The sequence below is a fragment of the Liolophura sinensis genome, chromosome 1 (genome assembly GCF_032854445.1).
Source record: "Liolophura sinensis isolate JHLJ2023 chromosome 1, CUHK_Ljap_v2, whole genome shotgun sequence".
NCBI classification, from domain to species: domain Eukaryota; kingdom Metazoa; phylum Mollusca; class Polyplacophora; order Chitonida; family Chitonidae; genus Liolophura; species Liolophura sinensis.
The window spans coordinates 21,210,312-21,236,692 of record NC_088295.1 but is presented as its reverse complement, the minus strand read 5'-3'; the positions used below and the strand labels follow the sequence as shown (position 1 = coordinate 21,236,692).

Genomic DNA, 26,381 nt, shown 5'->3' with positions numbered 1-26,381 from the left:
AACCAAATACCCAATTGTACACATTTCCACTCTTCCAAGTTATATCATTTAACTTCAGAGCATACTGAACACCATACACCGGATTTTTCCACACCCCTGACTGTGATCATATACAAAATAAAAAGTCCTGAGAAATTCAAATGAATGATCACTCGGTTATGTGGAGGATGGCAAACCATGCCTTTGGTATGTATGTATGTATGCTTGGGGTTTATGTAATACTTAACAATTTTTCAGTCACATGACAAACAGTCATTAGGTGAGTGTGTAAATACCCTTAATAACCATAAATTTCGTCCATGACTTAAGTTGCCCATCTTTCCTGATTCTGAGAGATTTATTGATTTTAGAAAAATATTTTGAGGTTTACTTGGAAAATGGGATTATATTCTACTGGAAAATTGTTAGTTTCAGCACCAAAAATGACGTTTTGTGACATTTATATGCCTCTAAAAATGCACTTTCGTGGATTAAATTTTAGGTCAATCAGGGTAAAGCGTGTGTTCTTGTGGTACGGCACCACAGTGCTGGCGCCACTAAAGTACGATACCAACGCCACCAGATATGACACCCCACCCAGTCACATTATACTGACCTCGGGTCAACCAGTCCTATCTCCTTGCTCTAGCCTCTCAGTGCTGAGCGCCAAATGAGGCAGCAATACATACCTTTGATATGATTCAACCCAAGTCTGATCCCTGATCTCCTGACTCCATGGCAGAGGCCACCAAAGTGGTCACAATGCCTGTAGGTGAACAACTTGGCTTCCTATGGGTCTGCCAAAATAATAAAAATAGACACCCATCCATCCACGAGACAGCCCTATATCCAGACTTGCCACTTCACATTTCAACCACTGTGGAGGATGCGTTCACCAGATTGGAAACTCATGGGCCCCTAAGGTAGAGGTGGTTTCACAAAAATTACTTACCAATCCAGCTGCCCAGCTCCTAGCAAAGCTTGAAGAGTAGAGTAGAGAGTACTGCAGTATTCCACCATGTCTTCCTCCCTCACCTCCTCACACTTTTTGAAGCCACTGCGATCAGGGAAATCCTCAAAACAATACTGTTCAACTGGAAAAGTGTGATCCTCAAAAACAGGACTGAAAGCAGAAAATACAATACAGTTATATAATTAAACAGTAAGTTCTCAAACCATACAGGACTGAAAACATAACATGCTATCATATTTAAACCATCAAGTCTTCGCGCAGTAGGAGACAAAACGATCACCTATATGACCAAGAAGTGAGTGTTGCACACACAATCCCATCAGCCGTTTTGACAGCCTTATATGCTTGAAAATCAGAAGCAGTAATTCACCATTTTCAGCTGATTGCTTTAGAGATTGGAACCCTGTTCAGCTCAGACCTAGATTAAATAGGAAGTACTTTATCCCCAAATGAATGTGAACATCAAAATTGCAATCTCCAAGTGAAATTGCATGAAACAGACTTTTACGATGGAAATCAGAAATTTGAAGTACAAAAATAAAATAAATTCTCTCCAATCCTGTGTGAAGCCTAATGACTTCAACTATTGAAGCTATTTTGCTCACATAGTTCAAACTTTCTATTTCCAGTCAGATGCCATGGAAACCGGATATTTAACTGATATATCCACCCACAACCATCCCCAGGTTGCTGGAAGACCTTCCCACGTATATCAAATATGAAACTCTTACCTCTGGTGGTTTATTACCTTCTATGGATATCATGTCAATGAAACTTGCTATTTTCAGAGGGTTTTTTTTGTGTGGAAATCAGAATTTTGATCTAAACAGCATCTTCAAATACAGGTGTATGGCCTAAAAGGAACATGTCTAAATAAGAACCTAGTTCATCTCAATAAGAGCCTGCGCAGCAAATATGGAGTCTCCCATGGAAGCCTAAAATTTCTCCTGCTATATTCTTGACTTAATAAAACTTTCTCTGCACCCACATGTACTATTGACACTTTGTACTGTACATGTAGAGATAACTTAATAGTAGCTAGAAATTGCACGACAATATTATCTAATCTTCTTTATTTCCATTGTGGCTGAGCATACAAGTACATCACCATATAGTACAAGGTGTATTGTTGTTTGAGTACTCTTCATGTAGAAAATCTGCATCAGAAGCATCTGCTACAACTATCAGATTCTTCTCCCGGTTCATAAAAATACAGCTATTACTCCCACACTGAGTTGCCTCCCTTATATTCCTGAGGAACCAACTTACTATAAACCAACCTGCCAGGAAGATACAGGAAGATCAGTGATGACAAGGAAGCAGTTCTCAAACAGCCTCATTTAGAAAACAAAAACACAAAAAATCCGCAGTAATTACCATCAGTTTATCTGGACTCTGAACAGTTCGCCATCCAAACTACTGATTACACTCAGCAAGAAAATCTGTTTTTCAAATTAACTTTAAACTGTATGAGGATTCTGATTGTTTTTTTACTCAAAATCAGTTGTGTGTTGACTGTTCAAAGACAGCAGCACTGCAGGTTTATCAGCCAAGGCAACAGAAACAGTTAAAAGAACTCTCCTTTAATGTTACTTCTACTGTCAACCTCTTTCACTATCATGCTCTTTCTTTTGCAAGGCACATTAAGATTAAACTATATTACAGGGAACCAATCTTCCTGTGTGAAAGCCTTTAATTTCTGCTCAACATTTTTATGGTCATATTTCTTCACCAGATCTTCACAATAAATTTTTTTCATCTTGACATGCTGCTTAAATAAATACAAATAAGATAATTTCTTCCCTTTAACTTGGTTAGCCACAAAGACATACACTTTTCACTAAATGAGCATCAAAAGGAATATCTGCACACACGTTTTAAACTTATTGGCTTACATTGGTTAATTAGGCCTTAAAAGTGCACCAGAAGTGAATACAGGTCTTTAATGCAAAGAAATTAAAGATTAACATCAGATCTGCATCAAAAGTTTTACTCCCTCACATCTACATGCCAATACCTCAACAACGCACAGTAAGTCCTTACTTCAATTCAATACAATTGCATCTGTTAATTTTATTAGTCAAATGGCAAAATTTATGATGTTTAAATATGAACCAGTCATTGAAAAATTGACTAATATACCATGATAAACAGTCCTGATTTAAAACACAACTAAAATCAAATGTCCGAAATACCGCTGCCATCCCCAACACTTCCAAAATAAACGGAAGAATTCATTTGATTTATTTATTTGATTGGGCTTATACGCCGTACTCAAGAATATTTCACTTATACGACGGCGGCCAGCATTATGGTGGGTGGAAACCGAGCAGAGCCCGGGGGAAGCCTACGACCATCCGCAGGTTGCTGCCAGACCTTCTCACGTACGGCCAGACAGGAAGCCAGCATGAGCTGGACTTAAACTCACAGCGACCGCATTGGTGAGAGGCTCCTGGGTCATTACACTGCGCTAGCGCTTTAACCGATTGAGCCACAGAGGCCCCTAAAAGAAAGAAAACTTAGAAAACTTTAAAGAAATGAGAAGACATAATGTTGCTTAATTTGGCTTCATGTGGATTGTTTCATGGACCATTCGTGATGTACAATGATTGCACTACTGATACATCTACCTTGAATGGAGAAATATTGTAATCTGAAGAGATTACAGTGTGCATGAAAACCGATTACTGCACTAACTACCTGAATGGGAGTAATTATGAAAAATATTAAGCATGCACAAGATTACAGGAAAGTTTATGCTGAGTTTCATGGAAATAGGTTCAGTACTTTAGGGAGAATTGCATGGACAAAATCTGAATACATGGAAAAGCACTATTACGCAAGGTTCTAAATATTTAAATTTTTAATATTTTGTAAATATATGTATTCCAGACTTCCTCACGCTCTAACTCACCTGATAGACGGGATGTCAGGGAAGACCTCATCAAGGTCAAACATCTCAGGACAGGTCATCTGGTCAGAGGTCAACATGGTGACCTCATCAAAATCAAGGTCATCCCCAAACTCTCCGTACTCCTTTCCCACAGACATTTTAGCCAGCATCTCCCTCATACCATAGCTAGTTTACTCAAGGGGCGACTGCAAAATATGAAGTTTCACAATACTGTTAGTGTAGGTATGCATAAGATAAAGTATTTTCCCTATTCATCCTTTTCTGTTTTGAAGAGATTTTGAATAGTCATATTGGTTTATTTGTTTGATATATTCCCATTTATGTAATAAGACAGAAAAAAATTTCATTATCATGTCAATCATGGAAAAGTTGGAGTACTAGGTCAGACAAAGGCATCAACCCTATATCTCACAGTGGGCTAGGTAAATCAACACCTCTGTATCTACCAAAAACAACTCCACATGCAAAACAATGAGAGTTATAAATGACCACCTATAGTGTGTATAAAAATCAAATAAAGAAGGTGCAAGCACTATTTTAGAGGTTCATATTATTAGAGATGGAATTTGCATCCAGCATGCCTAATGGACTAATGTGAATGGATGCAAAGCAGTCTCTCCCTGATGTGTGTTTCTTTCGTTCCTTTGACCTCATTATGACTGCAAAACTGCTAAAGTGTTGCTCCATTAATCATTCATAAGTTATTGTCTGAAAGAACCAGAAAGACTGACACAAACGCTTCTTTTAAAGGAAAATGACCTGAAGTGAAACTTAAATGTATGTTTCACATCCTAAAAGTCAACTGCAAAAACTCACATTTTCATCAAACTGAACTCATTCGCAGTTGTTACTTTAACCTAAATGTTTCCATGCACACTTTTGTATATCACTTGAGCAAAAGTACATAATATACCACTTACACAGGATATACACCCTTTATTTTAACAAAAATCATAAATCAAGGGAAATAACTCTACAAGGCTTATCACAAAGATGGCTTACATACACATGTACAAAGGACTGAGTGGTGGGAAGTCTCCTATGATTAAAATAATGTCATCTTAAGTGCTACATGTAAAATTAACATTTATCTTCGCTTCAGTTGTCGCTAAACCTGGCTTCTAGAAGCTGAAAATTGGGTGGATATCTTCTGGAAGTAGGAGTTTCTTTGAAAATTTGGTGAAATTCATGAAATGTTGTAAAGTGTCTGCTCACACCTGACTATCTCCTGAAATCGGTTTCTATAAAACGATGAATGGCAATAGCACAGTGTTACAACATTAATGACTATATATCTGTAATGGGTTCCAATCGTGAACTGCCTGTTTTACATAAAGCTAAGTACTTATATCAAAAGTATACGCGGAAACAGAAATAGAGGAAAACACTGAAAGACAGGTTTAAGTTGTTCAGTTAAATTTGTTTGATTTACAGGTACATATATTTATTTTATGAGAATTCAAACTACTCCATGTGACATTTAGTTTTTGTCACTACATGCTCTATTAGAGGAAGCCTATGCCAGACTGCACTTTCTTATGACCAAAATCCCCCAATGGACTTAACCTTGTGATAGATTAAAGGGATACACAGCTATATTAACAAACATTCTAAAAAGTATTTTCACTATTTCTTGAGCTTTAAACAAACCGTCTTTTTTGAAAGGGTTTACAGTGACAGAATGACTACAAATAAGTACCCTTCATTTGAAAAACCAATGAAACAACATTTATTATTTGATAATTTTTAGACTTTTTAAATTTATGGTGGGCTTTAAGTCACCATATTTGGGTGCCAACAATATGAAGGAGAAGTAATACTTTCATTTCTACTTCTGGATGAAATTCATGTGGCATCTACACAAGTAATGTTATGTAAGTCATGTACATGTAATGTTAACTTATACACAAAAACTAGCTACAGTGTATTCCCACATTTAATATTGTGTATTTCTGATTTTAAAAAATGATGTCCCTAAGCCCAAAGTCAGTCCAAAAAGCTTACCACAGAAATCAAACAGATTTTATTGAATTCGGTCAAAACAATTGTTTAAAAATAAAAATATCCAGTTTGATATAGTTTTCATGATCTTTCCACTAATGCTTAATTATTTAGCAGGGGAGGTATGGTTTTACTTTACTGACATGCTCAAGAATATTTGAATCATATGATGACAGTCAGATTTGTAGGTAAGGAAACTGGACAAAAAAATTGTTCAGCCGGTGCATGACAAATGTCCTCACTTAAAGCTACAACTGCAGCTCCAATGAAACAATATGGCACTTCAAGAAGAGATTTCGGTACGGTACTTGTTACCTGAGGTTGAGATGTTTTTCATCAATTTAAAGTAAATGAAGCCACATTCAAATGCAACAGTGGTTATGCCCCAAGAACTTTAGTGGATAATAATTCAATGTTCTATAATGAATAATACTTTGGTAATGCCTATTAAGATTATGACCTGCATTAAACCATACTCAGTGAATAATCGAGAAACAATTTTCATTAAATCGCCTGTCGCTTTTCTGTTTGCTGGAACTCAAATAGAGACAAACTTTCAAATGGTCAAATGAATAAAGCTCTGCTGACCCAAGAACACTGAAGAAAGCAGAGAATGAGAAATGAAGATAATTCCCATGGTATGCTGCACTTAACACTATGCAAACAAAAATAGAATAACAGCCAATCTATAAAAGATCATAAAACTATGTTCATCCGGGCAAGAAGTGTGGGAAACAAAAGATCTATTGACAAAGGGAAAAAAACTGGACAGGTCTGAACTATGATTCAGGAGTACACACGCTAATCTGTTCTTTCTCTTTGAAAGGGAGGCTAAAGAGCCCCAGTCAGACAACACCACATACATGAAAGAAAAGATTAACTGTAATGGTGGAAATTTATCAATGATCGCAGACAGGCCACTACCTATAAACTATCTAGCTGACACTTTTGCACTGTTTTTATCCAGATTAACATGATAAAAGTGTGATCAAGTGCTCACATGGTGTACACTTTCCGGCTCAAGACTGTCAATGGAACTAGATATGACATTTCCACAGTCAAAAAATTATAAGTAACTACCTAATTTGCAAACTTCCCATCTGTCATCACTTCACTATCATTTTGTATCAGAAGATTTACAACTTGTAAGTGAAATAAAGTAGCACATACAGAACATACTCAAACCTAACCAATGCACTGAGAGCAGATATCAAAATCCCTTTAAAACAATGCAGTTGGGAAATAAAGTGTTATCACAAGAGAAAAAAACATTTTTGTACATTGTACCATAAGCAGAAGCTGACATCTTGCAACCTTGTATAAAATAGTTTTCCTTCAGATAAACACATTTGTACATGTAGATGTCCCATGAAAGTGCATGAACATAGACCACAGAATCAAAAGGAGTACATGTATAGTGTATGCAAAGTCAAAGAAATATATAAGCTACATGTACACATATATTGACAACATTCCCAATCTTCAGTTAAAAAACATGTTTAATGTCAATGATTCCAGATTAAGCCCTAACCTGCTGAACCTGTAAATAAGAAAAGTGATATCATAAAGTTTTTTGCAGCCCTGTTTGTGCACAGAGAACATATAACAAACTTCAAAAGAAATACACCTATAAAGTTGATCAATTACCCCACACAGTCACATACAGTTATGCTGAAAGAGGATAGCTTTCATCAAGCGTAACTAGATCTAGATTAAAGAGCAGCTCTGTTGTTGTGGGGATATAACTGAATGAATCTCCATTCTTCCTGTTAACAATAAACCTATATTGATGGTAGTTAATTTACTGTGGGCCATTCCAGCAATAATCCAATTTACCAATATTTATAATACTGGTATGGTATATGAGTAAGAGGGAGTTCACACAAATAACCAGAGACAGCTACATTTACTGTACCACACAATGCATTCCACAACAACTAAACAATGACTAGACTTTCCACCACAATGACATCTATTTGACAGGTACAATAAGTAATAGGTACAACATTTTAACAACAAATGCATTTAGCCAGATAAAGGCATCAATGTTTTTTCTCCTCAAAATTAACGTGGTTAACTAGAACTAAAGTGAAAAAAGTCTCAAATAACAACAGTGAGAAAACTTAAAATCATTTTTCCCATCAAGCATGCACCTGCTGCTTCAACATTTTTAACTCATATAAAAGTTTAATTACAATGGGCTTAACACTTCTGTATAGATTTCTATGATATAAGGGAGGAGCAGGGCAATTATATAAATATATACACCATGGACAAGTCAATGGAGAGGAATGTGGTCATAAGTTGCAAAGGAAACAAATGAAAAAAATTTTTGAAAATACAAAACTGAACTTTACATCACATACTAGACATCTGCATACTGTCCTAGTCAATACAGGCGCAATAATGCCTGTGAAACAAAAGACTGTTCAGGACTACTGACCACCAGAAAACACTGTGTAAACTTAACAGCAATTTGAGGGGCCTCCGTGGCTCAGTTGGTTAGCGTGCTAGCGCAAAGTAATGACTCCAGGAGCCTCTCACCAATGCGATCGCTGTGTGTTCAAGTCCAGCTCATGCTGGCTTCCTCTCCGGCCGTACGTGGGAAGGTCTGCCAGCAACCTGCGGATGGTTGTGGGTTTCCCCTGCGATGTGCCCGGTTTCCTCCCACCATAATGCTGGCCGCCGTCGCATAAGTGAAATATTCTTGAGAAGGCGTAAAACACCAATCAATTAAATAAATTAATAACAGCAATTTGTGCCAAATTTCTGATCTACTGACAACATGTAGCCTACATGTAGCTCTTATCCTTTAAGTATAACTACTAGCCTATCACAATACATGTATATTTATTAATTTATTTAATTGGTGTTTTACGCCAAACTTAAGAATATTTCACTTATATGACGGCAGCCAGAATTATATGGCCAGAGGAAACCAGGCACACCTCGTGGGCAACCTACAAACATTGTGTCCTACCATACAAGTTTTACACAAAATATATTCTTAGAAGTGACATGCATCAAGGTGAGAGCATGCATCTGTCGTAGGAGTCTTTTTTCTATTCATTACCAGACAATACTTACTCATAAATGCTTAAATAGATAGCCCTGTACTTTGAATTGTGACAGGTTGGAAATGTCGATAGATCTTTGGCATTTTTGTATTCCACAACATATCAGAAAATGTCAAGAATAAAAGGTGGAAGCTCTTCAAAATGAAAACATAAAATACACACACTCTTGATGCACATACTCTTGCTACCTGTAAATACGAATGTATACATGTATATATGTATGTATGTATGCTGTCTTCACAATCTCCCCAGCCACCACCATAAATTTCGTGAATGTTTTCGAAAAGCAGAGTTTAAATATAAAAGATGTCTTGATTTGTTCAGATGCAATAAATTCATGACTGTAGCAGTTGGCTTTACCATAAAACTAACCTCACCTGAGAGCACTTCAGGCTGATTCAGTAGCCCAGCGATATTACTTCAATTATGGGAACAGCACATGGGATCAGCACATGGTAACATGCTTATACACCACCACTAGACAAAATGTATTATTAAGCAATCAAAGCTAGTAATAAGCCTATGTAAGTGAAATGAACAAGGGGCAGTGAGTGGTCATCTGAGGCCTCTAATCCTGTTAGACTGGGTTGTTGTATGGATGACAATAGATCAGTGTGATTACCACAGATTACCCCTGCTGCCACATGGACAGCCAATTCCCAAGGCCAAAAGCCCCTAAACAATGAAGCTTCTCCCAACACAATCAAACCTGACTGAATCTACTTAAAGCAATTCTTTACCTCTAATAATTACCCTAATGGACAGACCATGTTAGCTGTTTAGTGGCTCGGCTGAAATCTGAGGTCCTCAGTAAAAAAAGTGGACTAGTATGAAGAACAACAGTATGGAAGGGATAAACACTGAGCAGGAAGGTAGAAATCCAGCCAGTCAGAGAGCCTGATGTGCATGAAGCCACCTTTGTTGGTTTCTCTCACAGATTGCAACTTGCCCAATCAGGTGGAAGGATAACGTGGCTACAAGTACACATATACTTACAAAATGTGCAACTAACATCTTCCACAGTTTCTTCAAAGCACTCCTAAAGTAACATAACAAACCAAAATTCTACATTTTGTGCTTTCTTTATCTTTCCCCTTTATACTTTCAGGTCCATGAAAGGTGACTAGACATCAACAAGGATCATATTAACTTGACTCATCAAGCACCAAATCTCATAAACAGTACTTGCAAATTCTCCATCTACTTATTGTTACTACAACACTGCAAACTACAACAGTCTAGCATATGTGAATGATCAGAACCAGAGATCAAACAACAGTGGACGATGACTATTCCCATTAGGGTGCTAGATGGACTCAGTCATGCAGTGTTACACTACTTAAAAAAGTAAAGAAAGCATGCATGTACATGCTATATTTTATACTAAATCTCAATATGTGAAAACTTTATTGTATTCATTTGCACCTTGAACTTGCATGTTTCATGCATGCATGACAACCTTTTCAAAGTATTTGCATACATTTGCTAAATGTATGAAAAGATTTTTTATTTGAAGTATATCATTTATTTATTTCATTGGTGTTTTATGCCGTATTCAAAAATATTTCACTTCTATGACGGCAGCTAACATTGTGGTGAAGAAACCAGGCCCACCCACGACCATCCGCAGGTTGCTGACAGATCTTCCTGCGTAAGTTCAGAATGGAAGCCAGCATGAAATGCACTTGAACTCGCGGCGATCGCATTGGTTGGAGGTTCCTGGGTCATTGCACCCATGCTGGCGGGCTAACCCAAACATGTATGAGATCAACAAGATTTATGTAACGTGGAAAGCTTAACTACTATAATCAGAATCTACACGCAGCTGTATTAATAAATAATCTTCATAACACCGTAACACCTTATCATATTTGTGAAGACCAAGAATATTATTATCTGTCCAAACAAATTCACATGTATATTTATTCATGTAGATCTGTCTATTTTTACTTCAAAGACCATTTGCACATGTATGCATATTGTATTGCCATAAAGAACAAACATACAACACACAAGTCAAATGTTAACCTACGACTGGCTAGTGCACGTATCTGTGCACACCCTGTAAATCACTCTGGCTATAATTGCAGAGGCATGTAGGTTTCTCTGACTAGTCAGAGCTGTACAGCAATGGGTCAGATTAACTGGTGGGACTCTCAATTAATGGCCCATGAGATCACTACTCACCACATTAAGACAGAATAATGGAACAAGTATTGACATTAATTGAATATTTACACCCTAGAGCAATGTTAGTCAGTTTCTGCTTAAAATTAAGCTTGAGGCCAACATTATGATACCGTGAAGCTATGCATTTGATTACAATATGCAAAACTGCCTGTAGGAATTAATGAGAGAGATTATGGTCATTACCTGCATGGACTGAGGAGTATAAAGAAGATATCTTACACCTGACTGGCTTCTTTGATGAAGATTTGCTGTCAGAGGAATTTGTGAGAACATGTGTTAGTCACACTTTATTAAAACTGCAAAATATTAAAATCAGCACATGAATAAAATGAAACAAAGAACCTAAAATACAGGCAAAATAGGATGGTGAAAGTAATATATCCAGGCTAACCGGAATTCAAACAGAATAAAAATATGAATGAATAGCTTTAACAAAAAAAAAAACTGCACAGATGTACTGTTAAGTTAAGGTTTTATCCTTAAAGGAGAAGAGAACCTAAAACATGACACTACAGGCTGAAAAGGCCACAGTTTTTTCTAAGTGTACAAACTGCACTTTGGCAGTTGTGACATTTGATGTCCAGACATCAGCGATGTTTCTGGTGAGACATAGTGTTTACAAAGCTCTATCAGGTCCCAGTGATTCCACCTGTATTTTGTGCCATGGACTATATAGGGGGCATAGCTGGGAGGCTTAGCTCACTATCTGATGAGCAAGGTAAGGCTTTGTCATCGAGCGAGTACACCTGAGTGATTTAATACAGATCTGTGATGATATCTGAAATGATAGAGCAAGCCTCCAGCACAACCACCAATCACTTCCACTATCTCAGGGATTTTCTAATCACATCAACTTAGTAATACAATTCATTTGCTTAAATTAATATCCTGTCATTAATTCACATAAACACCAATCGAAACATAAGAAGTTTAGCAGCCCAAGAAGAGAATGAGAGCATATATAATTATCATATATAATGCTCAATATATTATGATTGAGCCACCTCAAGAAAGGGAGATGTCATTAGAGCATTAAGTGCTGATCAGATGGTAATGTAGAAAGCAAAAGCTTATGGGTGCATGTTTGCTTATTTGAATGAATAAATGAATGCTTTGGGTTTAAAGTCATACTTAACAGTTTTTCAGTCATATGACAACGAGGAGCCATTACATGTGTATAAATATACTATGTCTTCTTGTGGCAAGTCCATGGCACCAAAGTGCTTGCTGCCACTGAAGTATCATGAAGACATGACACCTCACCCAGTCACACTGCACTCACACCAGGCCAACCAGTCCTGTTTCCTTGCTCTAACCTCCCAGTGCTAAGCTCCATGCAAGACAGCAACCAGTAACCAGTAACACTTTTAAAGTCTTCGGTATGACCCGATCCAGGTTTGATCCTGAGTCTACCGACTTCTAGGTGGATGCTTTAACCATTAGGCCACCAAAGCAGTCCATGTTCATTTGAAAGTAACCCATTTGTTCCACAGTGTGATATCTCATACCAATTTCCATGAGCATATCCAGGAAATTTTGCACATGTAATGAGAGTTATGTGGATTTTAATCCGTCAGCCTTGGGAATGCGAGATTTGTGAAAAAGTAAATAAAGCAGGCACCACCTAACAGCAAGCCTGCAGACATGACGGTTCTACGAAGCACAATGACCATGCCTCCAACACTCTGTAATATTGTGTGAGTGGTGAACAATTCACAAGATTTAATTTCATTTACTGGGAAGATTTCTAAGACACTGTTTCTGATTTCATCATACAAAGCATGGTACATTTGAATATACCAAATTATATGAAGCAAGTTTCGATTAATTACACATATAATAACCAAAAATTTTATCCTAATTGCTGCAAGTTGATTTGAATGATTTCCATATATCTTCCAGTACTGTCACTTTAATAATAAATGGTAAGACATTTTCTAAACTTATTCATACCTGTAAATCAAATTCCACAATCCCATACTCGGTGCAAATCCTGAACAATGCACTTATGTAGACTAGAAAAATAAGATATTAGGTGTTATAACCCACAGCACTGGACAAACTACAAGGAATACCTACACCAATTACACTCACGGTGTCCTACATACATGTCCTTCACAATTACTGTATGTATGTCACTATGTCACAATAGGGGAAAATATTATAACACGAAAGGGTTAAGTTGAACCCGCATTTTTGCTTTGTCAAGATACCAATACTATGTCAAAGAGAAAATGAACCTGAGGTTAAATTTGTTCCAGACACATAAAAATGTGAGTTTTAGTGTTGTGGCTTTTACAGAAGATAACCATTAACTCCTGTCTGCTATTATAGTGTAAATATTAATGGGCATAGTCACATACACTTCTAACAGAAACACCCATATGATATTGACCTTATCAAGGCTTTTTGTACATGTATTTTTAGGCTCCACACCTTTTCTTGCTTCAGTCTTCACTTTTCTGGCCTTAGTATAGAGTAGGTAGAGAGAAATCAATCAGGCATGCTGATCTTGTAGGCTTTGCTAACACCACCACCCAACAAACTCTTATCTTACACGTACCTCTGACTTCTGATATCACCTTTAAGAAAACCTAACACAGCTTCTTCTCAAATTTGATAGACACTTTTGACTGGCAGGTCAGGAGTTTCTAAGGGTCTGAGTACGCCTGCAGAGCTAAAGTCCATTGTGGACAGCTTGTTTTCGTAGTCAGTGGTCTCCTGACCGAATACTTCACACAAACTCTTACAAAGAAACCATTGTCCACAGCCGTCAAACTTACATTAGTGACAGTCAGCAGGACTTAATACAAGAATAGACCACATACAGTGGCATACTGACACCAAAGTTCTACACAGGAACCATCCGTGATTGGAGTACAGGAGAAAGAAAAGAAAATCGCCAAAGCATGCATACCTGTAGGTCAAATTCTTTGCCACTCGCATAAAAATCAATTCTTACGCAACAAATATAAATCATCTTGATATTCATTTACTTTACCCCACACTTCAAAAACCTTCAGTCTGGGTTAGTGATGTAAATCTACCAGGACTTCATTGATGACAGGAAGTTTACTTTGTTCGTTATTTTTAGAAGAGACCCTGAACTACAAGATCCAATAAGCACAGACAATTCTGTGAGCAATGAACTGGCCTTGTAAGAAAAACAGACAAAATCCTCAGAAAATTCGCCTTCGAGCTCAAATCATATGACCAAAGTCCCTACACAACATGGGTAGCCTCAAATCTGCACTAAATGCCGTGGTCTACAGACACAAGGCTCTAGCAGATCTCGCTAAGGATCTGGAGACATTCTGTGCACCTTTTAACCAGCCCTATAGAGCTGAAAGAAAGGTCTGGAAAAAGCAGTACACACACAGACACAAATCAATATCAACCTACGGCTAGTCAACTATACTACACAGATTTTGTTAGAAATGGATATACATGGTGATAATATGCATACAATTATAAATCTGGTGGCATGAAATAAAAAGAAATACTTGAAAAACTGGTCATGTTTGTACTATACTTCGTTATATAAGTAAAAGCATTTGTCTTTTATGTCACTTTGAGATGCAGCAGAATGGTTCAAATTTATTTATTTGATCGGTGTTTTACGCCATACTCAAAAACATTTCACTTATAGAACGGCAGTCGGCATGATGGTGGGAGGAAACCGGACAGAGCCCTGGTGAAACCCACCATCCCTAGGTTGCTCCCAGGCCTTCAAGTGAGTAAACCATCAGACTCCAAATTTAAATCAGCTATTGACTGGTTGAGCTATGAATAGTGCAAAGAATATAAGACTTGTATGTGAATAACCTGGCTTTACAAGAACCAGAGCTGACACGTCCAGTCATTTCACCTTTAGCAAACATGGGGGTCTTAAGCAAATCTTTCGCCAAGGTTGCTAAGACCATTATTAATTAGTCAGTAAAGGGACCTTCAATGGAGAACTCCATGGGTGGTATCTCAGCAGTTTATATACATCCTGATTTAACCAATCACAGAAAGAGACCTTTGCATGTACACGTGGAAGAGGACTACAGGATGGAATACTTTCTATTTCAGGAAGTCAAAGCAAACAAGCACACCAATATTTACTTCTCCAAACCTCTGAGTAAATTCCAATGTAATTCCTAAGTCAATGTGTTGTTACAGAAATGATTTGTTGTGTTAATTTACATGGAGCTGCTGTTTCTATTAGCAGAGCTCGGTCTGCACAAGCCAGTGAAATGAATGACCTTTCTCTCTTCTCATGTAACAAGCATTGCATAGACCTGGATACACATGAAAATCTGTAAACCCTGTACAAGATGGAACCATAAACCTTTCCCATAGAAGCCGTCTCTTTCATAAATGTGAAACAGCTGTCTGAACAATTTGTACTTCTAAGTACATGTACTTAGAATCAGCAATTAATGAGACAACAACAGTAAGCATTTTGTCTTCTTCATAATGATGAAGATGGTCACAAACTGAGGATGAAATCTTACCTTTAAACTCTCTGAATTTGCAATGTTTGACCCTTGAAGCCAGAGACCAATGTTTTGTCAAAATAAAACAAAATCACAAATACATCTACAGGTATTGGGTTTCTGAGAAATGCTGTACCACATCATATTTTATATTAACCCCATAAAAGAATTTGTTTGTTTATCTGACTGCAATTTTATGAGACATTCAGGAACATTTCCTCTCTCAAGTGTATAGGTAAGGAGCATATCAAGGTGGAAGGCACCATGCTATGTTATATACCTGAGCAAGCTATTGAAGAGTGAGTGAGTGTGTGAGTGATTGAGTGCTTGGGGTTTAACCTCATGCTTAACGATTTTTCAGCCTGAAAAATTTAACAGAAAAATTTAACAATTTTTCAGCCTACAGTCAAAGGTGTCCTTAGAGTGCATGCAATGTGCCCCCTGGTTGCATGATAGATTTCCACCACTCTTTTATCTAGTGCTGCTTCAATGAGACGACTTACGAAAGGCAAGTAAGCCGCTAAATGCCTCTACTGTGATTGAAAAATGATTTGCCCTTAAAATGTTGACATACATTGGTTACAACAACAATATAACAAACCCACACAACGCAAGTCACTGGAGCAGCCAGTCCTTTGTCATACCAAAGCTTGGTTTGAAGACACTAAAAGTATGACTCGAATATCAACAAACTGTTTGGAAGTACATACATGAAAAGATAATCTGTTCCACACACTATTACTGCTTTCAAGAATGACATCAGAACAATCCACTTCTGGCCACTAAACAAGCTGCAAGTACCATTTTTTCCACTCCAAATCTGATCACAAATACTGGAATAAGGTGAAAGTTACAGAAATCTAAGAATGCCATCGATCAATACTTCAGCAGTGAGTTATTGGGAACCTAGTATAGAACATCCTAAACTTGGTCTTCAAAGGTTGACTGTTCAAACAAAACACAAGGAGATGTTGTTCTTAGCCAGTATGTTTGCTCAGCACTAGAAAGAACCAGGAGATCAATCAAACACCATAGAAGAGTGTCACGAACAAGCAGAACTCTGAGGGCCTGATATGTGACATCACTAAGATTATCTTCTGACAACATATCTGGCTGCCAATGAATAGTCCTAAATCGGAAAATAATCTATGTGTTTACAACTGACCTTCTGACTCAAGTCTTATCCACCATGTTTCAAGATATGCCATTCATAAGGATATCTGTTAGACAGAGCAGAACTTGTCAGGCTGACATCTTCCACAAAGCCTCCTTCTGTCAGTTTTCCTTCACAGCTAGAGAGAAATGACGAGTTAGACAAGTCCTACAATTCCAACAACTCTTCTAAGAATAAACCCTGATGCATAAAGTGCAACTGACATATCCTAAATAAGATACACCAGAGCTACAACACTATAACCCTTAAACAACAGGTTCTTAGCTTCCAAAAAGAATAAACAATGAACTTATAAACAAATATCATTGAAAAATTTGGTGTGTTAGCATTCCAGGTAGTGGTTTTAGCAATCTGCTTATTATCATTTCAAAGACCACCGTTGGCTAGATCATTCTACAACATTGTTCTTCCCTTTACAGTCAAAATGAAGTCACGAAGCTGGTTTACATCAGGTTTCCTCCAACCATAAACATGACCACCGTTGCATATCACCTAACTCCTCAACCTTTTCACATATCAAAGAGCAACATTTTGAGAATTTCACTTTGATTTTGGAGACAGAACTGCATCTACATCGGTTGGTGTGGCCAATATCCGGGCTACACAAATACTTTTATCAGTCTACACAGAATAATGTCCTCAGAATATGCCTGAATGGACATGTTAAAAATATGCAACAATGTTTAAGAATTAACGTGAACAATTTCTGAGCAAGGTGCCACTACATGCTGATGTATATTTCATATTTTCTCTCCATTATACTTGCAAGAATTCCACCTGCAAATGGTTACAATTCTATCCCATACAATTACAGCTAACAAGCAATGTAACAGATACATTGACAGACTTCAGTAACAGATATGGTATACACAAGGACAATAGGAATAATAAAATGTATCTTGAATGTATAGGATGTGTCTTTGTCTTTCCCCCATAAAGCTTTTATAAAGCAAAAAGAACACATCTCCGAGATATAGTAAAGTGGATAAATCTTCTGTCATTTATCGGCAGAGAACTGACAAAAAGGAATGCTGAATAACATGTTGTAATTCATCACCCTGGCTCCGGCAAATAAAACTGTCGGCAAACATATCAAAGTTCATGATTCAGCATCATTATTATCATCACCCACTTATGTTCTACCACAAGGTGATAAATACACATCAGTCCAAGCAGACAGCCAGGCAAGTTGTGGAGAGCAGCGTACATTAGAAACCTTTATCCTGGCTTTGATCCCAAGGATTTAGAAAAAAATCAGATGACATTCATGTGGCATGCTTCAAACAGTTCTACAGTTTAATGTAAACTGGTGGACATATATGTGTGTGTGTAGGTGTAAAATACATTGACCAGTGAACATGCTGAATGAGACAGGAGCTGATTAAACATGTGCCAGTTATGTGGCATAGTTTAAATAGTAGTTTACTTACAATAAATTATATATTCAACAACAAAGGCTTGTATTTGAAATTTCAAATTTGAATCACTTGATTGGCGTTTTATGCTGAAACCAAGAATATTTCAATTATATGATGGTGGTCAGCATTACAGCGAGAGGAAAACGGGGAAACCCACAACCATCTGCAGGTTGCTGAAAAACCTTCCAAAATATAACCATAGAGGAAGAAATCATGATCTGGACTTGAACTCACAGAAATAACACATGTGAGAGGATCCTGAGTCAATGTGCTACGCATGCCCCAACAAGGATTCTGCTTTAAGAACTTGTAAACTAATGGTGATGCTTACAATACCAAACAAATGCACATCGTCTTATAAAGTCAATCAAACCTCAACTTGTAAGTTTCATGCACAGCCAGTATGACAGTGGGTTTGAAGTCTGTAATGCTTCAGGGACTGGGCCCAGAGTAAACCAGTGAAAATGTTCATCCAGCATATCAGATCCTTCTCCTACCAGCCACAAGGCCTCCTTCGTGGTTAGCTTATCGATCCAGCCCAATGACCCAGGAGCCCTCACCAATGAAGTCACTTTGAGTTCAAGTGATAGCTTCCTCTCCGACCGGACATCAGAAGGTCTGCCAGCAACCTGCAGATGGTTGTGGGTTTCCCTCGGGTTCTTCTTGGTTTCCTCCCAGCGCAATGCAGTCCGCTGTCATATAAGTGAAATATTATTGTATTCTTAAGTACGGCATAAAACAGTAATCAAATAAATAAATAAATAAAACCATACACGCCGACTATGTCAAAACACAGTCACAGCCTTTGAATATCCAATGGAGGGCCCATGGTGTACATACAAGTATTTCCTACATGTAATAACATTTTGATCCACGCCTTTGACATCCACAATACCAGCAGTTACATGTCTGAGGATATGTAGCACAGGTTATATTCGTTACTTCATGGTTTATTTTTTCCCAAGCAATACAGGAATGTAGCCTGACCACAGCCCATGACCGGCTAAATATTCCAATTTCTCCATGTAATCTGTCAGATCAAAAGCGTGATCGCTGCAGTAATGCTATTAATTTCACATGAGAAATCGATTCTTATTGTGATTTATTTGCTTGCTTGCTAAGGCAGCCTTTATGTACAAGTCAGTCATGTAAGTAACTAGTCTCTTTGTGAAGCCAGTCAATGTATCCTAGCTAGTTTTGTAATGAAAATCACATGCTTGATCAATTTACAACTAGTTTTGTAATGAAAATAGCATACCACATACAGTGTAAATAAAGATTCAAAGTTACAGATGTTGATGTCTAAAATCTTTGCTTTCACTGCCATCTTAACATCACACCTTTTTAATGTCTCTGATTTATGCAAGACCAGACAATACCTGAACTCTCTCTGACACTTGTGTGAGCATTTCATAAATAACCTTTCCCTGCAGCAGCATCAGGTCGAGCTGTCAGATTCATACACGAGTTCATTCAAAATAGCCAGCTCAAACTTTGAGGTGAGGATTCCTCTTCAAGTTTTGCCCAGATGACCTAATTAGGCAGACAGAACAGAGGTACAACAACACCTCATGAGGACACGTGATTGCCAGGTTACAACTCAAACATCACTCAGCTCACCTCAATTACCACATATTTATATATCTATAAACATATTACAGAGAATACAGTGAGAATTAGTTCAAAGAATATGATGAGAAAGACAGCAACATCTACATGTATAAAAGTGTCACCCAGTGTTAACATCTGATTGTAGAAGTAACATTTAACATCCACAAAACACTACCCTAGCATCACACACACTTGTGATTGATCTACTGTATAAACTTCTACCTTCCTGGTATAAGCATTAAGTCCTGCAGATAAACTGTATATGGCACAGCCAGACAGCTTGTACAGTGATCATATCTCAGATTTAAAGTCTTCATAACCAACTTAGTAATGGCTTTATTAGTCTCAGTACCGACAACTAATATTGTCCATTTCAGGACTAGCCACACTACAGTATTTCTGTCTATATGTTATTACATGAGGTACTGTAAAGTGCACTGTTAGTCAAACATAATCACATATACCACTCAAACTTAACACAATCCTCTTTACAATAAACATTATCAATTAATAATAACACTAACATTATTCATAACGTTTTGTGATCAGATTGAACTTTTCTCTTCCAAGGAAATTTGTTTTACTTGTGATACATACCACACACACCAAGAATTTCTGTGATTACTCAAAAATAAGTGACACAGTAACTTCCCTTGTCAGCAAAATGTAAAGTAAGAAAACTGAAAAACTTTATTAATATAGCTTAAGGGTGTCTGATATTGAGGATAAATTAACCCATAAAACAGCATTAATATGATCAGATGTCTGACCATTAGTCTAACAATCTGATATGGCTAGACAGGAGAGAACTGTGTAGACTGCTACAACAGGAAATTGCTTGATTACAAGCATAAATATGCTAAACTTTTACTCCAAGTAATACTCAGCTATCACTAATTAGCCCTAATCATTCATTCATTTCAAGTAATACTACTTCATATTCATAAATTTGTATTCAAGAAAGCTTAAAAAAATCTAAACCTCATTTTGATTCACATTTCAGTTTTAGTTCATCACATTTAAGCTGCTGTGTACATAATGTAATTATGTTGCTTAGGTTAGCAAAGATAATTTATATGATGTCACTCACACATTAACATTACAGACATGAGTCATGATATAACTGATCAAGCTCAGGATTGTTGGAGTTGTTACAGAAGCACAAAAAGACATATGGAACATGGAAAAGTAGTAGAATTCATACATAATCAGTATTATCTATTTTACCAAAGCTTTTAAACAAGATGGAATCTTAAATTCAAAGATATTTTATCTATCCTTAAACTGTACAATTTGTTCCACTCTACTGCACACATTTCACTGTAACTGATGCCATTTTTACTTAAGAACATCTCCAGAGTAATACCTAACTCAAGAGAATAAATGAATGTATTTTATTGATGGCTTTTTTCTACCCGAAATGCTGAGGCATACCAAATAGGTCACACTATCTGAACTACATCAATGCATATTATAGTACGAAATACAAGTACATGACAGCTGGCTTTTAATGAAACCAAATAAAGTGACTGATAAATACATGTTTAGATTCTGGGTTTAGATATCATGGAATTTACTGACATTCACCAGAATTCTCAAAAGAAGTGAATATCACTTCACCATGAAAAGAGTGGGTCCTTCCTATGTATTCATGTAGATAAAAGGGTACAAAATTGGACACATTAAATCCTAAAGGTACTATGCTCAAACATGGAAGATTGAGTCTAATTAAAAGTCTCTGTGATCTGCAGATAACTTAATGCAGTGTTTCATCTGAACAGTAAAGTAGTTCTCACAGCCTCGTCTGATTACAGGTAAGATATACAAGGGTATGGCTGTGCTCACTCAGACCCTAGAGAGACACTTCAATACAACCACCCCGACACCCCTTTAACATTATCTGTACCCTGTCAATCCCTTAATGCTTCAGTGGTTGTGCAAACTTGTTGGAAAAATCGGTAAGTGAAAAAAGCAGCATGCAGTCTACCAATATAAATAATAGCAGACTACATGAGTATGGTCAATACACCACACCTTATAGGCGCCCCTGTAGTCTTACCCATGCTTCAATGGCCATGGTCCCTTCACCCCCATTAACAGGCCACAGTTTATTCACATTTACTGCAAAGCTAATGAAAATACTCTGCTCCAATGGGCATGGCTAAAATGACATACACATACCACAGGAAATGACATAATAGTACTTCACTCTCAATAATAAATGTAGCCCAAGCACTTGGAGAGTGAATCTAAAGACTTTAACCTTCAACACTGTCACATACACACTGTTGATAACGATAATCATTTGAAACTCAGCTAAAAGATGGCACAGGCACATCCCTTGTCAAATCAGTCCAAAAATTTTGTTTGCACTGATCCCCTTGGATTATTTTGAAAAATGCTAAATAATCCACGGGGCGACTACAACAGGGTTTCCTTCAAGTCTTAATCTCAGAGGAACATTCAAAATTGTCAATAGTTCCAGATATGTGTATGCAACATTAATGACATTACAATATGCTGAAGTATATTTGTACACAAGGCAACAAAGCCCATAGGTAGAATGATTTATTTATTTGATTGGTGTTTACACCGTACTCAAGAGTATTTCACTTATACAACGGTGGCCAGTGTTTCAATGTGAGGACACCAAGCAGGCACCGGGGAACCCCATGACCATCCACAGGTTACTGACAGACCTTTCCACATATGGCCTGAGAGGAAGCCAGCATAAGCTGCACTTGAACTCACAGCGAATGGATTGCTGAGAGGCTCAATGCCAACACACTAAACACTGAGGCTCCCTTGTGCGATGACCTTTATCAATGCGTCACTCTAATACACAATATGAAAGCTTAAAAAATGTACCTAATCTGTGCAATGTATTCAAAAACATGCTATTAATCCAATAAATGAATTTACAAAATGACTCCACTATGAAATAAACCGAATTTTGCAAACCTCTATGTATGCTATAACACAAGCTGGCATCACTCCAATATCCGCATGCCACATCCACATACCATCTGACAAAAAAAAAGGTGTGTTAATCACTTTTTCTTGTCAGACTTAGCAGAGAAATTAACTTTAAAAACATAGATCAATATTAAATGGGCATGTGCTTTAATTAAAACAAAGAGAACATTCTGAATTTCCATAAACCTAATCAGGGTTGAGTAAGCCTTCAGGTTAAAGTAGAAGGCAGATTTACACACAAGGTTACGTAAATTTACAATGTATTTGCTCCACTTACCTCAAATCGATAATATGCTGATAGGTAAAATCTCCCAAATTTGAAACTGACACAGTATAAATCCAAGGGAAATATATCACACATGCGAGTAAAGACTCATGCTTCAGTGTGGTATGCACTAGGCAGAGAGGACTTGGTTCATGAAAGAATACTGATTCAGAGTCAAGCACTTCTCCCAGATCACACACACAATGAATGGCAAATAAAAGAGATAAGCATGTGCTACCATGTAAACAAAATAATTCCTCAAAAGTTCTAATATATGTCATGGAAGAAACACAGAAACTGTAATCACCAAATGATTTAAATAATCACCTAAGTCCGACAATGCTGCAATTAGGAGCTCATTAGTGGGACGTCAGGGGAAGTTACACCTCCTGTTGGCTCCACATAGGTGAAAATTGACAGCAAAGGGTTGTAAGCACAGGTAAAACCACCACAGAAAAAGAAACCACCTGGATCAACTGGCATCTATATTACTAGCTGCTCACACTAATGATCACGCCAAATTAAGAGTAATCCAGAAAACATCTGCATTCTAGTCCCCAAGCCAGGGTAGAACAGACCCATTTTCTCCCACATAAACGTAAATTGAAGAAGTACAAGAGCAAGTGTTCCCTCGCTATGTGTGCACAGGCTCAGTTTGGACACTGATTCAACTGTGGACAATCCAGGGCTACTGCACGGCTAAAGAAATAAATCCCCCACGCCAACGAACTTGAGTGACCCTCGTCCAGGCAGCGACGCATCGTTGTCACTTCTCCTCTGCTGTCCCCTGATTCCAATCGTGCGCTATTAACAGGTGAACGATCACATGCTCTCTTAATCCCTGCGTTAACAATGACAACAAAGACTAAACAAGCAGAGCCGTTCACTGTACAATGGAATGCCTGAGGCCAAGTAACTGCTGACTTGCAGCTCCATCAAAGATGACTTAGTCAGATTGCCCGATACATGAATGTGACAAGTTCAGAGTGAAGGATACAGGTGTAACACACATTATATCCATCCCTGAAACGCTGGCATAGGCCTTCACTTCTGTATCCAAAATACCCAGCAGGTGCTAAGCTAGATCAAGTGCATGGGACATTTTAGCTCACAGCAATGTTTCTTGCTCAAGCACCATTCAATTTTAAATGGTCATCGTGTTGTACAAAACAACCCTGACATCTACACTGAAATTTTACAATGACATTAGTCAGTCTTTAGCTGTAAACCTGTCTACAGGAGTAGTTATATGTTGTCTAACACCTTATAGGCTTTTTCGGTTGGTTCAGTTTTCCATAGACACTCGACCATGCTATGCACTGGCAATGGCAAGTGCATTGCACATGTAGATAGAGAATAGTCTATTGTTAATACACGTAGACATACCAGCAGACATACAGGGCTACCATATGCCTTAATGGCATGTAATTCTTTAACCCAATTTCTTTGGCCTTTCACATGAATCACACCAAATATTCATTATACCTCATCTAACTTAAGAAAAGCAAATTCTGTTCACTTTATCTGGTGGACAACACTATTCGCATGAGATATATAAGTTAACCATTGTAATAAATATGTCCCAGTAATATACAGTAGTAACAAGCAAAAGGCTGAAATCTCTAATAAACACACTAGTTCAAAATCACGTTACACTGAATTTATAACAACTGCACATCTTAGCAATTTTTAAAAGTGAGAAAAGTATTCTATGGTAGACAACAAATTAGAGTTAAAACACCAGACACCTGCACTTTCAGTCTAGTGTAATTACATGTAGCAAATACCATTCCTTGGTCTAACAGGGATCAGAGGAGATCACAGGTAAACCTCACATGGGGGTGAACAGGTTGTAGACATTTGCCGCCATCAAGCGCAAAAAAATGTCAGAGTGATCATTACTAGCAGATAGAGAGATACCAGGACTCACTGTACAACACTCGCTCAGATTCCTATCTCTTCCCTTTCTTCTTTATTCACACACAGTAACAGAGCAAGGCAAGAAGTCTAACATTGTACATGTATAAAGATCAACAAATTATAATCATAGTAAATAACTTGGTCACTAGATAATTTAAACATTTCCCAGAGAAAAATAATCTTTTCAATCACATTTGTAGAGAAACATCAAAACAATGGGTTGAAAAGTGTTCTCATGAAACCTTAAGGCACATATTTCATTTAGTCACACAACTGCATCCTTCCATGAAACTTTACGGTTCAAGATCCTACACTCACCACATAAGGTGGTTCAAGGTGGACTGGTTTACTCAGCTGAGAAACTCTCCTTATATGCCTTATAAACAATGCATCTTTCAATTTTAATTAAGCCTTTAGAAAACAGACTGATTACCTACCCCTACTCTCCTGTCTCCATCCATGTATATCATAATTCACCTTGATCTTTATACATTTTACACATTCAGAGGCCAAATCTTATCATCCTCGACTCCTTTGAGTTCATCAAAATGTGGATCATTAAACTTTCACAACAAAGACACCATTATGTCTTATATTCACAGTAGAAAATACTCTCTGTATTTATCAAGAAGTGGAATTTCAACATATTACCAACAATATCAACAACAACAAAAATTTCACAGATATCTGCACATAATTTACCTGCATACCTTTAATTATTATGTGTTGCATTGTTTATAACCTTGATAGATTAGACACAAGTACATGACTACATGCCCTGTGTACTGAGCCTGGAACAAATTTTCTTTCACATTTCCACATTTAAATAGTAAGTCTCATTTTAAGGAAGGATACCGTGTAAACGTGAATGAGTTTTCTTGTTCGCTCTGATTTTGTATCTTATTGGCATCATGTGAAAAGACAACAGTTTCCAGGTTCAAACATGTTTTTGCCATGAAATGGCTGAAATACTGCCAATGTGACATTAAACACTAATTTATTCATTTATTCTCTCAGCACAACAAGCATGAGTGTGTTCATGAACAACACACAGACAGATATGCACAGAGCTTGTTCTAATCCTGCTGTCATAACCTAAATTGGACACACTGAAAATGAAAATCAAAAGATACAAAGGTGTAAAACATGACATAGCCATCCCCATAATATTGCCATTCTGCCAATTAATCATACATGTAGTTTGTATAGTTAAACTTTGTTAAACATATTTTTTTTACAAATTAGCACTAAATATGATAACTCATGAGATACAAGTACATGAAGTCACCTTTGTTTGACCAGAAACCAGGTATTACTTACCTTCTACCCTGGATTTCCTACATTGGAAGTGTCCTCTCTTTCTTTCAATTTTCTTTCTCTTTTTGCTAGAACTAAACATCTT

At 37.3% G+C, this 26,381-nt stretch overlaps 1 protein-coding gene across 1 annotated transcript; it reads right to left on the bottom strand.

The window, feature by feature from the left end:
• Nucleotides 1–680: 680 nt before the first annotated feature.
• Nucleotides 681–26,381, bottom strand: LOC135470319 (uncharacterized). Its single transcript, XM_064749223.1, has 4 exons — nucleotides 26,300–26,381; nucleotides 3,867–4,051; nucleotides 932–1,102; nucleotides 681–768 (listed from the first exon to the last, which is right to left on the bottom strand). The coding sequence occupies exons 2-4, from the start codon at nucleotides 4,022–4,024 to the stop codon at nucleotides 681–683; spliced, it is 417 nt and encodes a 138-aa protein (XP_064605293.1). The 5' UTR covers nucleotides 4,025–4,051; nucleotides 26,300–26,381.